We start from the raw sequence: 14,344 nt of genomic DNA, 5'->3' as shown, positions 1-14,344 counted from the left end.
TTGTATCAGTGCTTTGTTTCCCCAGTAGAGCACCAGCTAGCCCCAGGGAAAGTACATGCAAAGAGTATTACTCGGTTCTTAAGAGCCTTGCTTCTCAAGGAGCAGCTCCCGTCTTGACGACCGCAGTTCCAAGTTGAACATGCTGCCAGGGGAAATTACTCATTGTCTCTTTCTTTTGGTTTCGGATGCGTAATGTCGTCACTTCTTCGTTGCTATAGTTTAAATGACGACTACGCCGACCACACTGGTATTTGCTGAAAAACATCCATATTTTTGGAAAATGTTTTTGCTCAGTCTAGTTCTCTGTGCTTCATGGAAGACAGCCTGTCCCACTTTGATGTCTTTCCCTATTAAGATCAAGCGTATGCTTTGTAGATTAAACCGCCGCATGCAGACTTTTTACAGGACTCTGCTTCCTCTGTGCAACTTTCTGCATCCGTGCCTCTTGTTTTTTTGCTCCTGCTTACACTCTTGTTTTCTCTTTGAACGAAGAACTGTCAGCTGGCATCAGTGTACAGTGAACTTTTAAAACGTATAAAAAGTTGCTAAAGTTCATTTTTTTTAGTTTTAGGAAAGACACTGTGATGGGCAAGGGTGGCTGTCCCAGAAATAAAACCTCATCACCAGTGTGGTACCGTATGCTCGATTGTTTGTTTTTAAGCAGCTGGGAGACTTGGCTACTGAAAAAACTTTCAGACTTTATGCCAAAGTTGGCAACCCTCAAAGTCAAGCATCCATTGCCTTTCTTTCTATGCCTTTCTTTGTGTTGTAGGTTTACTATACTAATTAATTAGCTTAATTTCCTCTCAATGGCATTTCCAACCCCGTGACAGAAACCATTCGTGTTTCGTTGTTGCAAAAAAATCCAGGAAATGACACGTCAGTGTTTCATTCCAACAGCACAAAGAGCAGGTCAAACGAGCCGCGCGACTTGGCGGTCGCTTTGCAGAATATCGTGGAATAAGGGTGTGTGCGCATCGCTCGCAGTGCTTGTAGGATCCATTCCTTCTACATCATAAGGCTATTTAAAGAAGTGAATGCATGCGTTCAGGAATGCATGACGCTGGGAGGGGAGGAGAACTTAAATCACCTTTCCCCCCTCCGGTAGAGGGGCCCTGAGAGGCCCGCAGCGCGTCCTCGGTCTGCTGTGATCAGAGTGATTGTGTGAGCTTCCATCCATGGTGTAATAAAAATGTCGCCTGTCTCCGTTCTCAGGGAGGAGCGCCGCCCCCAGGGTTCTGGAGCGCTACAAAGCGAGGAGTCAGGAGCCCACGGCGCTCAATCGAGGCCTCAGTCGCTCCATGGGCTCTCTTCCCATCCAAGACCTGTTGAAGGGGGACGAGGGGGCGGTCCTGCAGTATTCCCAGTCCGAACACCAACCCCACTCTGAATCCCCCACGGAATACTACCCCAAGCCCCCCTCACTCCAACACCAACACTCCTATCCCTACCTGCACCCCCTTCACCCCCAGCAAAAGGGCCGACCTGTGGAACTGGACCGCAGATCTTTACCGTTCCACGCGGTGGACGTGGGCCGCAGTCAGGCCAGGAAGAACTGGGCGTCCTCCGTGGACTTGGCTTGCATTGACCCAGACGCTCTTCGCTTTGGGGCCTTGGAGGATGCGCGGAGGGGCAACAGTGCCATAAGTACCACCTCCATAGGCAGGCGCAAGTCGCCACTGTGGGCGTCCAGGGAGAGGGATTCTCACTTCTCTGAGTTCGGTGGGCTGAAGAGTCGGAAGCCTCACCACCACTCGGCCCTGTCGGTGGGCTCGGGCCTCTCCGGCGCCTACGACCGGATAAAGGAGAGCCAGAGGAAGCTTCATGCGCTACGGCAAGCAGTGGATGGTGAGTACCCTTCGACATCAAAGTAGTGTAAAGAGGAGCGGTTGCTTTCAGTCCCAACACTGACAATAATGTGCACTTTAGTTTCTATTTCAGTCCTCCAGCTTGAATCTAAAGTGTCATATCAATCTAATTTATGGTTTCGCTTCCCAAGGCGGCAGTATGCTTCATCAGATGTGCTCCTAGGAGAGTTTGCAAACATCTGAGTTTGGGAAGGGAGGGGCTTATTTCTTTAATCACTAAATGAAAACGACCATATGGGATTCACGCCTACTTCACGCTGTGACCGTCCAGGTGTGCGTGGGTGGAAAAAAAATAGGCGCAGTATGAACAAGTCCTTTTTTATTGGTGGTAAGATGAATTGCTTCCAGGAGCAGCTGTCTGAAGTGCGCGTTGTTCTCCTCCTATTTAAACCCTTTCAAATCTCCTTCATCCCCCCCCCCTCTGTGACGGACCGCTTTACATCCCCCCTGAGGTCGCGCAACACGTAGTATGAACTAATACCTTACTTGCAGAATTTGAGTTCTTTAACAATAAACAATCCACATTGGTGTACTTTTTCTATGTGTTTGGTGTTTAAAAGATTAAATCTTGACAAGCTAATTTGCTAAATCTACAAATCCCGCTCAGGCCTGTTTGTGCAGCCACAGCTCCATGCAAGTCTTTTATCTCTGCCATCTTGTTTTTCCTCATTGCGATTGCAGGCAACAATCACCCAGTTATACGTATTGCAGGATAATAGGATTTTGCCTGCAGGTTGGAGCTTGTGTCTGTACTTTCTCAGAACATGAAGTGGGTTGATCAACATTTTAATTTAAACTACATGAATTGTATATGTTACAAATGGGGTAAACCCCCAGCAACAGTATCAGCTTTACTCTATCGAGCCAATAAATAAAATCTTCAGTAATGCTTATTCATTGTAGGCCCCAGCTGTGTCACTAAGATACAAAGTAAATGTCAAACAGGGTGGTAAAATGAATTAATTTGGCCATTAAACAGGGTTACGCCCCCTTGGGTGGAAGGCTGCATGGAGACCGCTTTCAGCTGGGCTGATGTAAGGGAAGAAAAAGTGACAGCGATGGGATGATGTGGGCCGACAGATACGCGTGCTAGTTACAGGTTGCGTGTCCATCCGGGATGGCCGCGTGGGATGGAAGCGGAGCGCTGGCTCCAACGAGGGCTCGTTGGTGGCGGCTGTGGAGCGCTTTCCAAATGGCTGATTGTAATTACAGGCCGGCTTAATTCCAGTCCTAACTGTCACACATGCTGTACAGCCGAGTCCCTTTCCCTCCGCGCCACCACCCGCACCATGCGGCTTCAAAAACACAAACGCAAGCACACAAATGCATGCAAGATATTTACAGATCACATGCTTGGACCGAGCGCACACACACACAACATAATTGTTGAAGAGCTTTTCGTTTCCATCGGGAGCTTATCGAATTCTTGGTAAAGTCTTGTTGTTTTTTTCCTGAGTCCCAGGTGGCTGTACGGGTGTGCTGGCCATCTGGGCTGCTGAAGGAGCAAGAGGCATGAATGGTTTCATAGAATAAACCACTGTCTTCGACCTCTTCTTCTCTTTCCCTCCTCCTGCTGGTTTCCCGTCCTCCTTCAAACCTCTAGCCTCCCCGCTTCTCCGCCAGCTATTTTTAATACTGGCCGAGCCACCAACCGGCAGCATTCTTCTCCTCAGCTGCGGCTTTCATCCCCAGCAAGTCCTGCAATCTTCGCTTCCCTCCCCTTTGCTCTTTGCCGAGCAGAGGTGTTCGGTCTTTTCTGTTTCACTTGACGGCATGAAGAGAGCAGCAGAGCTTGTCTGCCTGGCAGAGTGGCAACAACAGCTCTTTAATTATAAGTAGACCCTGACAATTGTTTCTTCTCACACGCTCTCTGTTGAAATTGAGAGGATTATTTATCTGTATTTTCTGTGTCTACAGCTTCTAATTGATATCACAATACACCATGCTGATGTAAAAGAATGTAAACTCCCATCAAAATCTACTGAGGTCGACTTCGAAGAGGGAGCCAACATATTTTTGTATTCCAACCCCCAGAGCTATTTCGCTATAGTATGAATGAGGCCTAATGCAGCACAGACCCTTTGCAGGGCGTTGTGAATCGGTTATTTGGCAGAGACCTCCTCTTCTTTCTTTTGCTCTTACTATTTTCTGTTCTTTTCTGCAGGGAAGTGATGGCGCAGCAGTGGTCAGTGCTCTCAGGTTTCACCCAGTTGCACGCTGGTTCTCTGCCGTCTGCGTGTGTGTGTGCAAATCCTGTTTGACTGAATACGTATTACATGAACATGACTAAACTTTGTGTGTGTGTGTGTGTGTGCATGCCTGTGTGTGCATGGGCATGTTTATACCTGGTCCCTCATGTCTCACCCCTTCCACTTTGGTGCCAAGTTGTTTGAACTGGTAGAAAACTGTCCCCGCTGACATAAAGGCTGTCACGCGAAGCCGATGAGGGAATTCCTCACATTATTGGACTATTCTGGCTCTTGGCGCAGATCATGTGGTTTTGGACCGGATCGGGTCGAGCCCGGACAACAGCGCAGAACACGTCTGCCTCAGGGGAAAGGGAGGGGCTCGGTGAAGGCAAACCAAAGCACCATTATTATTATAGTGTTTAGGTATAACTTTTGACCATTGGCGTTCTTTATGATCTCTCTTAATCAACTGTGTGACTCACATTAAACAGAATGTCTGTTCACAGGCAGAATAACAATGATCTGCATCGACACATTTTCCTTTCTGGTTGTCTTATTTTCCTGCACTATATGCACTTTACAGGTCAGTCAGTCATGTTAACCCGCGGGGGTTTCTGTCTGCTATTATCCATTTAAGTCTATGCTTTAAAGGGAGTTCTGTTTTTCTCTGTGCGACTGTGAGTAACCTCACAGTCTGAGTTTGTGTCTCGTCTCAGCTTGAACAACCCTGAAAAGGCCGGAGCCTATGGAAGCTGTTTGTGTACTCGCACCATGCTAAAGTGTCTGTTCTGCTGGGACTCGGCAAGAGGGGAAAAGAGCAGCAGGGATGTGGGAGAGGAAATAAGAGGATAGGGTGAAGGAAGTGGAGAGAAGCAAGAAGCATAAACACAGGTTGCATTAGTCGTTTCCAGGAAATGATGCTATTCCAGTTAAAGATTTGTGAGTCCTGACATGGGGAAAAATACGTAGCAGTAAGCTGGCAAATTAAAGTACAAATGGACCTCTGGCATTAAGTATGTCAAGTGGAAGAGAATATATATATCTATATCGTGGAAAATAAACCATAGCATCATTGAGGAGTAGCACCTAACTATTATCAAACCATTCTGCCTCCCTGCTCACTGAGAACAACATTCACTATCGTCCAGATGTGGCTCTTCGTCTCTCTTTCCCCGAGTTGCTTTGAGCTGCAGTGGTTTGTTTGGGGCAGTTGATAAAATGTTGGAATTTCTCTAAATATGCTAATTCTGGTGAATAATAATTTAATCGTGGCTTGGTTGCATTTATGAATATTTTTCGCTCCTTATGCAACATAATAGAATGCAATATAATTACCATTAAACTGTTAAATTAGAGGCCAGGCACTTCTATTGACTCATAAGTACAAAGTGACCACTTTTGGAAAAAAAGCAGTCAGACGGTCACAACACAAAGCTTCAACTTTGAAGCTTCATTTCTTTTTTTCTCTTACCAATTCTTTTTAATGTTTGCCACATCCGGAACACTGTGCTTCCTTGAACTCTCAATGACTTTTTAACGGCAACGTTAATGTGCCTTTGTTTGGTTTTGTAATGGATCGGGAATCATTTCTGTTTTGTTGTCTATATAAGCAATAACAATAATGAAATATAAAATCAGTTCTTCTCTTTATATTTCCCTTTCCAGCATAGTGCACGTGATCTAGTGTTTTGAGTTCTAGTTGGTGAATCACCATCGGACACAGAAGACACTGTTCCTCTGTTTACCTCTTTAATGCGGATGTTCTCTCGTGACTCACTGCTCAGCAGAAGATAGAAATCCATTTGGACCGCGCCTTTTCTTTCATAGTGGGTTTAGTTGCTGCTGGGCCGCATTGGAGTTTATTTAAGGCTTGCATCATCACAAAGATTTTTTTCCTGTGAAACTTCTCAACTAAAATATGTGAGCGGTGACACGGGAATGCCATTTGCTCATGCTGAAACCAAAAAGCAGGACTTTCAAGTTCTTCCAAGCGCTGTAGGAAGAGAAACACATGACCCATTCGAGCAAGATGCTGTTTTGAATGTGTTTGTGGTGTTTCCCTGCTTCACCTCAGAGGAAAGTAAATCATTGTGGTGAGCTGGTCTGTACTTGCTTTGGTTCACCCACTCAAGCAAGACAAAAGATTACACCCTCATCTAAAAGCTCTCTGACCTGACAGGAGGTATGCATGGATGCACTCGTGCACAGGACGCCTTTTGTGAGGAGTGTTTACCAACAGCATGAGTAATGCCTGCTTGTTGTCTCTCAGTCTACTAGTTTATGGTTGTCATCGGTCTCAGGAGGATTTGGAGAGCCAATTCTTAGTACACCTGCTGGCTAAACCTCATAAAACGTGTTACAAAGCCCCTGTAACCTTTTTTTTTATTTTTTATTGTCTCATGTGCATGAAGTTCATGTTTGACCATTTCATCTTCTTGCAGACATCCTCTTGTGTTGGTGCCTGGTTCATGATGTTATTTGTTTAAGATGGGCTCATGGTCTCTCTCTTCCCTCAGACCCAATTCACATGCAGCAGAGGTACCACAGTGATTACAGTTCATCCAGTGAAAGCCCCTCCGTGACCTCCTCTGATCTAGACTACAGACAAGGTAAAATATGTGTGTGTGTATATATGTTCATGGAGTTACAAGTTCAATGTGTGTACACACGTGAAATCAAAAATGTGCTGCTTTGTGTCTGTTTGTGTGTGTATGTACTCGGCTAATACTGCCGTCTCTCCTCCAGCCAAGAAACCCGGCGAGGTGAGGAGGTTTGGCTCCCAGCTGGCACTTTCCTCCGAACATGATGGCCTGTCATTGACAAGTCACATCACAAACAGGCACAGGTAACGCACAGGTTTCTATACAGGAGGCAGTTTAACAAATACGGTGCTGTTGTTGTGTTTAAGCTGCCAGCTTTAGCCCAAAATCTCAAAATGAATGTTTTTCCATTTACCTGCTGTAAGAGCTGGAAATGCCAAATATAGCAAATAGCAGTGTTTTTTAATCTCTTTGTATTTGTATGAATGATTGTATGTGGATTCTAACACCCACCCCACTGCATAGGACTGTGCATGTCTTGGATCATATGTGTTTGGATGCGTTTATTTACTCCAGCGAGCAGGCGAGGGTTCGGTCCTCTGGACCAAACACTGCTGGTGTGGCACAGCGGGCTCTATCCCCATGCTTTGTTAGTGAGGTCATCTAATGTGACATCCGCATTCAGAAATCTCCATCTTTCTAATCTCTGGCATTACAGAGAACTGCTGCCTGCTGTTGCTTTTCCCGCTTACAGAAAAAATGTCCCACTGAGCACTTGTTTCCCCTTGACACAAAAAGGAGACACAACAGCTACTACTTGGTGTCCTTTAGTGTGTAAACATGTGATTCACACAATATCCGTTCTTATTTCAAACCCTCCTCCTCTCTCCCCCCTGCAGGCTCTACGAGGGGGCGGCCGATGAAGGCCTGATTGGAGCAGAGCTGCTTCTGCAGAGGCAGGAGGAGGAGGTGCAGCGGCTCCAGGCCCACCTGGCCAAGAGGCTGTCCCGGGCCAACCTCTACCCCACAGACGACCCCCTGGCCCCGACTCGCAGCTCCATGCTCGACCTTCGGGACCCCCTCTTCACCTCTTCTATACCACTTCGCAAACCCAAGGTGTTTGCTCATTGTGGCTAAACATGCTTTAAAATGATTTTCTTTGCTTAGTATTTATAATGTCAACTTTGAAGATCGCTTCAGTTGTTGGTGTTGTAGTCTCCTTTGCGAATATTCGTTTAGTTGACTACAGATCCTATAGAGCTGTAAACCAGATGTATAAATACAGGCAACCGACACAGCAAATTCCTGAAAATAGTTAAGACACACTTTAACAATGGGAACCACTTATGTTTAAGGTCTGACTATCAATCGCTTTAAGCTTGTTAATCTATTTAATGATGAATGTACACTTTTCAACTCACATGAGCTCATTGGCGAGTAGGTTGTTGCCTGTCCGAGAAAAGTAATTAATGTCAGCCGTTCTCTACTATAACAAAATGTGTTCAAATGGTAAACAAGCAACAAATCTGCTGACGTTCGTAGTTAACCTCAGATATCCTCATCCCATGATTCATATTCGGAATATCCATTAAAAACAGGTTTGAGCCTGCTGTGTGAGCGTCTGTCTAGAAAGGACGTGTTGCCTTTGCATGTGTGTTACAGATGATTTTGAATGGTAATTCAGCACTAAGTGAGCAAATTATCCGTTCTCATAATAGCAAAAGAATTCATAGGAAAATAACGCCCAGTTTAAGAATTACCTTTCTGACATTTTGTAAATAAACGTTCCCTTCGGCTAAAAATGAGTTTTTATCTTGGCACCAATGACAGAACTTCCACGGGCCTGAGTTTGTGAAGATGGCCGGTGAGCCCTGCGTCTCCTTATCCGTTCCCTCCTCCATAATGGTAAGGACGAACATTTAACGCCACCTTTTCAGGCAAACATATCCATCATGATAGAAACTGCTCTACATTTCATTTACAATCTGCTAATCCTTCCTTTTTCCTCTGCCCACAAGAAGCGTGGCAAAGTGGAGGAAGTGCAGCGGAAGGTGGGTGTGGTGCTGCTGAATGGCCAAAAGCTGGAGCTGAGCTGTGACATCAAGGCAGTTTGTAAGGACGTTCTGGACATGGTGGTCGCCCACATAGGGCTGGTGGAACATCATCTCTTCGGCCTAGCATACCTCCGAGGTAATGGATGATGCTCCGGTGCATGTCTGCGGTTAGAGTTGCGTGTATGCATGTTTTTGTCTGGCAAATGTAGTGCAATCGCGTGCACTTGCATATTGGGTTATGTAGTTACCGCACCGTGGTTGTTGATGGTTAACCAGTGTTTGCTCCGTTACTCATCCACTTTGACTAATTTTTTTTACTTCATTCTCTCTTAAGAAAACATTCCAGGGATGTTGCCCATGAAGACATTTTGAAATGTTATTTTGTTATAGAAAACATTTTCCCCTTTTTTATAAAACTGAGCGCACATCTTAAGCATATGAGATGGGTTTGATTAGTTTTTAGCGCAGATGTTCACAGTAGTCTCATGTAAATACATTGTATACACTTGATGTCTCCTTTGAAAATGCTAAACGATGCTGCAAGCCAAAATACGTTGTTGATGAATTTTACCTTAAACATCTCACATACACAGATGAGGAGTTCTTCTTTGTTGATCCTGAAGCCAAACTGTCCAAAGTGGCCCCGGAGGGATGGAAGGAGGATCCCAAGAAGAAGAAATCTGATGTGCCTTTTAATGTTTTCCTCCGTATTAAGTTCTTCATTGATGACGTCAACTTCATTCAGTGAGTGTATATTTCTGTAGGGGAGAACCTGAAGTGACGCATGTCATTCATTGTTCCAGAACTATAGACCCATGTGGTAGCATATCATGTTTAAGTTATCCCAAAATGTCTGTTTTTCTCTGTGTGTAACAGGCACGCTATGACCAAACACCAGTACTACTTACAGCTGAGGAAGGATATCCTGGAGGAGAGGATGCGCTGCGACACAGAAAACGCCATGCTGTTAGCTTCACTGGCACTGCAGGCGGAATTTAGTGACTACCAACCCGAGGTACCGGATCTCTTTATCTATATAACTATTATCAGTCCGCTACAACACTCAAACTACTAGTTTAAACTTGTGTGATTGTATTTATAGTCAAAGTTGCGTTCTTTTCGAAGCAGGTATTTTTGTCCTGGATAGATCTCCGGGCATCCTTTTTAAACTCCATGAAATCAAAAATTTTAAATAATGCGGTTAATCTGTGTTCCTCAGCTCCATGGGAAGACCTACTTCAGGCTGGAGCACTACGTCCCGGTGTCCGTCCTGGACAAAGTGGACCAGACGACCGTCAAGGAGGAGCTGCCCAAACTTCACAGCAACTACTTTGGAGCATCTGACACTGAGGCAGAGTTTGAGTTTCTCAAGGTAGGCAAGAGCTAGCTTCATAAACCACGGTTCCTAAGTGTTTATTTTGTGACAAATGCAGAGAAGATTTTATTTGAGGAAAAATGTCAAGTGTCAGTTGACTTTGTCCAAGGATGAAATACTTTTGAGCTGAAGTTTAACACCAAACAAACTGTCCTAAAGGTGAGCCAGAGGCTGACAGAGTATGGCGTCCATTTCCACCGGGTGCTTCCTGAGAAGCGATCCCAGACGGGCATCATGCTGGGTGTCTATTCCAAGGGGGTGCACATCTTTGAGGTGCTCAACGGAAATCGTACCCCGGTGCTAAGGTTCCCCTGGAGGGAGACAAAAAAGATTTCCTTCATAGTATGTATTTGTCTTCACTATGAAAAACATTCATGTATTCAATCTAGTTGGTCCTCAATTTCAATGAAAGTGTTTTTCTCGTCACTGCGAAGAAAAAGAAGATTTGCCTCCAGAACACCTCGGATGGTATTAAGCACCTGTTTCAGACGGACAGCAATAAGACCTGTCAGTATCTGCTCCAGCTCTGCTCCGATCAGCACAAGTTCCACCTCCAGATGAAGGCCCGCCAGAGCAACCAGGAGCTCCAAGACCTAGGTATGAGGGGAGTGAGCATCCACACGAGTGCCTAAAGGTCACATGACATGAGCGATGGAAAACTCCATATAATCAGTTAGTATGTCACAGAAATGCCTTCACACATTGGGCCCAAAAGTATCACAGTGTTCTGAAAGGGTGATGTCAACTCTAAACCACACTGTTTCTAGCTGCAGTTGCATGTGTCTGCCATCCCACATGTGCTCTCCAGATAACAGCTGCTGCCCACTCGTTTCCTTCTCTTCAGATTTTCTTTCAAATGGCATTATATACTTTTTTTTCCAGTTGTGTGTCAATCTGTCTAACATGTCTATAATAGCCATGATTAATCTATTCTAATTGTGTGAATCAAACATGTGGGGAATTTGTTTTAGTTGCTTTATAGTTTCCTCACCTTGTTTGGTAGGTTTAGTTTCACATGGCTGAACATCAAAGCAGCTTTGCCTTCATCACGGCCCAATACTCCTCCCAGATTGTTCATCAGTTAACTGACACCTCTGTTGATTATGGAGATGGATAATGCGGTGGGATTTAGTTGATAATGTCTTTGAGAGAGTACAGACAGGAGTTTATGACACAATTCAGCTGAAAACGGCGTTTCCTCTCCCTTAGAGGAGCAGGAAGGTCTGACAAAGCTTCATGGAGGAAGAAAAGCTTGTTGTCCACTCAGGACAATCCTGCACAAAGTAACTGGAGCAGGACACAGGTGTGAAGGAATGCACACTTCGAGCCTCCGCCCGCCTCAGTTTCGAGTAAAGGGGAGGTCACAAAGTTAACGAGAGGTCAGAGTTCACGAGAGCTCGAGGGGTTCCCAAGAGTAGTGATCCCCCAAAAGATAAGTCTGGAGAAGAAAAATAGTCTGTCTTGACTATAATTGGTTCAGAAGGCTCATCTTTAAATGACGCAGATCAACACTTGTTGGGATTTCCCTGCCTTATTTATCTCGTCACTAAGCTGTATTTCCCCTCATTTTGCTCGTCCTTTGTGGTAACCAGAGAACAGCCCCTTGAGCAGTTTCCAGTATTCCCTTGACCCTCGGAGTGGCGACACAGTGGGGAGGACGGTGAGCTCGGGCAGCCTGGCCCCCAGCTTATCAACCCGCTCCAACCCGGACCACCTCAAGAGGATTTCCTACTCGGAGATGGCCCTGCACAAAGCACCGTCCGGCCCCATATTGGTGCAAGATGAGGTCCACTTTCCAGGTTTCAATCCGGTGGCCTCGACGGCCCTTTCCAACCCGCGGATGATGAGCCGCTCCCACCACAACCTGGGTCAGATGCCAGAGTCTCCAGAGCCGCGACCGGCGGAGTCGCATCGGGGGAAGTCGCACGGCAGACTGAGTCAGGCGCCACCCAGCCAAGTGGCCCCTCACTTCCAGCAACACCAGCGAGCCAGCTCAGACACAGACTCCATCTTGGCCCAACAGGACAAGTGAGTTTAAATGCACTGTCAGAGAGTCGTTCTGTAGAAAATGTGAGTGGATGTTGTCATGCTGGTATTATTTTTGGGATGTATTTCGTTACCTAACCATTCATTTGAGGGAACTACAACATGGTATACTTTTTACGTTTTTTATTTCATGCCCTGTTAAGGAAATGGGATGCATGTCTTTAGTTTGTTTATTAGTTAGTCTGTAAAGTCGTCAGTGCCAGAGCCCCCAAGCTCTCTTCAGGAGTCCTCAAAGTGAGGACTACTCGGATTAAAGCTCCGCCTAATGCCATAGAGACACAGACGACTCTCCCTGAAGCCTCTAATTAAACCTCCGGGAGTGAGGGGGGGGGGGGGGGGGGCGTCTATGTGTATTTGCCCGTGCACATGCACCCTGAGTGCACCCTTGAGTCCTTGAAATTGTTCTTACCAGTGTGTTCCTACTATTGATTCAGAACAACTCTGTTTTACTGTCAGTTGCTCCCTCTCGTGTCAGTTTAACAGATGACATCAATGACGTTTTTTTTTTAACTCCTATTGGTATTTTCTGCCCGTGTTCAATGAGGAAAGATGAGCCACTCATCTACCACTTGCTCGCTCTCTCTCTTCCGCAGATCTTTTGGCACAGTGTCCCACAGCAGCCCAACCTGGAGTCTCAGCAAGTCCAAAGAAGAGTCTGACTCTTCTTCCACAGAGGAGACTGGCCAAGCATATGTAGTCGGTAAGGATTTGCACATGTGTTGTTGTTGTTTTAGTTCCCACCTGAAATGTACATTTGTGTTTGTGTCAATTCAATCTCAGCTGTTGAGGAGACTCTTGGATAGTTGATGACAAGGATTCATGTATTTCACCAGCAGCTCAAATAGTAGTTCTGTGCGGCTCAAGCTCTATACTTGAATACAAGTAAAAGAATGAAATTAAAGAATTCCGGAGGCGTCAAATGCCACTTTCACATACTCCTTATATCGGTCTTTTTAAGATCAATCTTATTATAATTGGGAAAGCAGAGTAAATATGATGACCATGTATTCTGAAGACCAGCAGTTGGATCTACAAAATAACGGCAGTGTGCACTTTGAGGTCTGGCTACATTGTGGCAAGTCAACAGTAAGAAGGAAAACCAGGCAGCAGAGTTCAGCACATTTAGTACTTTGCATGTTTAGCATTGTGTTACAGCTGCTGCAGTAGCGGAGTTCCCAGATGGGAAACATTACACTATTAAATACAGTAATAATACTATTTCCTACACTATTGCCTGTAAAATCAAAGACACAGCAACACAGTGTTGCTGATCTCTTGAGTGTTTGTTCCCCAGGTGTCAGTATGCACAGTCCCTCCGGGCCTTCAACCCCAGCCTCCGTTAATGGTACGTATCACGATATCTCTCACACAGACACCTGATGTTCCACGCTTTGTTTACGTCATCAACTCAAAATGCAGAGCCCATCCGAGGGCTCCGCTCCAATCTGTTCAACCGTATGCTGATCGCGGCACAGCCAAGTACGGATATACAAGAAAAAAAGCCTTGTGTTCTAAATCGCAATTATATAATTCAGAATTGCGTCTGGGGCCTCTCAGTGCTGCCCGGCTGTGGAACTGGCCCCGGTCCCACCGTTTAATAGCTTCATGCTTGCCGCTGAACTCGTGACCTTTCCCTTTCATCCTAGCTTAACCCGCCTTTTCAGGCCCATTAGCCAGCAGTCATAAAGTAGTTGTCCTTTAGCAACGCTGTATGCCTGCTTGAGCTGATGTAATATTTCCCGTGTAGATGTACTTATCCTCTCAGAATGGCCTGCTGTATATCCCCTGTTAAATTAATTTACCAGAATGTAGTATGATATCATCCAGAAATGACTGAACTAACGCAGTAACTGTATTTTGCTGGTAAATATAACAAATGTCATTTGTCCTTTTTTCTGCACAGATTCACTCAAGAAAAAGCTCACTGCCTTACCATCTCCAGAGAGAGAGATCACAACTGTTCACCTGAAGAAAGATGTGAAATATGGCCTGGGTACGTCTCCATGTGCATTTTCCTGAAACATTACAACTTTATTTTCTCTGCGTTTGATTGTGTGTTTATGTGTTCACATCGTGTCTGTGTGTGTGTTCTCAAGGATTACAGGTGGTTGGAGGGGAGATGTCTGGTCGGGCGGACCTTGGCACCATCATTAGCTCCATCACTCCTAGGGGTCCTGCTGACGTCAACGGCTGCCTCAGACCTGGTAGGACTGGTGTTTTGAGGGTCCACTGACCACATTGATAGCAGTTAGCTGTGATAGCAGTTAGCAGT

The 14,344-nt window shown here is 45.6% G+C and overlaps 1 protein-coding gene across 4 annotated transcripts in view; it reads left to right on the top strand.

Moving 5' to 3' along the window:
- The window catches only part of ptpn13 (protein tyrosine phosphatase non-receptor type 13), a 34,090-nt gene that overhangs the window by 10,919 nt on the left and 8,827 nt on the right, over nucleotides 1-14,344 (top strand). For 3 of the 4 annotated variants that reach the window (XM_078088066.1, XM_078088065.1, XM_078088063.1), the window contains exons 7-22: nucleotides 1,216-1,848; nucleotides 6,574-6,666; nucleotides 6,803-6,902; nucleotides 7,497-7,713; nucleotides 8,428-8,502; nucleotides 8,616-8,787; nucleotides 9,245-9,395; nucleotides 9,528-9,666; nucleotides 9,871-10,023; nucleotides 10,186-10,368; nucleotides 10,461-10,623; nucleotides 11,619-12,054; nucleotides 12,666-12,772; nucleotides 13,367-13,417; nucleotides 13,976-14,065; nucleotides 14,169-14,276. In XM_078088066.1, the coding sequence (XP_077944192.1) occupies nucleotides 1,216-1,848; nucleotides 6,574-6,666; nucleotides 6,803-6,902; nucleotides 7,497-7,713; nucleotides 8,428-8,502; nucleotides 8,616-8,787; nucleotides 9,245-9,395; nucleotides 9,528-9,666; nucleotides 9,871-10,023; nucleotides 10,186-10,368; nucleotides 10,461-10,623; nucleotides 11,619-12,054; nucleotides 12,666-12,772; nucleotides 13,367-13,417; nucleotides 13,976-14,065; nucleotides 14,169-14,276 (2,871 nt within the window). The remainder of the gene's footprint in view (nucleotides 1-1,215; nucleotides 1,849-6,573; nucleotides 6,667-6,802; nucleotides 6,903-7,496; nucleotides 7,714-8,427; nucleotides 8,503-8,615; nucleotides 8,788-9,244; nucleotides 9,396-9,527; nucleotides 9,667-9,870; nucleotides 10,024-10,185; nucleotides 10,369-10,460; nucleotides 10,624-11,618; nucleotides 12,055-12,665; nucleotides 12,773-13,366; nucleotides 13,418-13,975; nucleotides 14,066-14,168; nucleotides 14,277-14,344) is intronic. The other variant, XM_078088064.1, reaches the window with a different exon arrangement.

This window comes from Gasterosteus aculeatus, chromosome 14, assembly GCF_964276395.1.
Source record: "Gasterosteus aculeatus chromosome 14, fGasAcu3.hap1.1, whole genome shotgun sequence".
In the NCBI taxonomy this organism is placed as follows: Eukaryota; Metazoa; Chordata; class Actinopteri; order Perciformes; family Gasterosteidae; genus Gasterosteus; species Gasterosteus aculeatus.
Note: the sequence above shows the minus strand (reverse complement) of the source record. Positions and strands in the feature narration are given on the sequence as shown.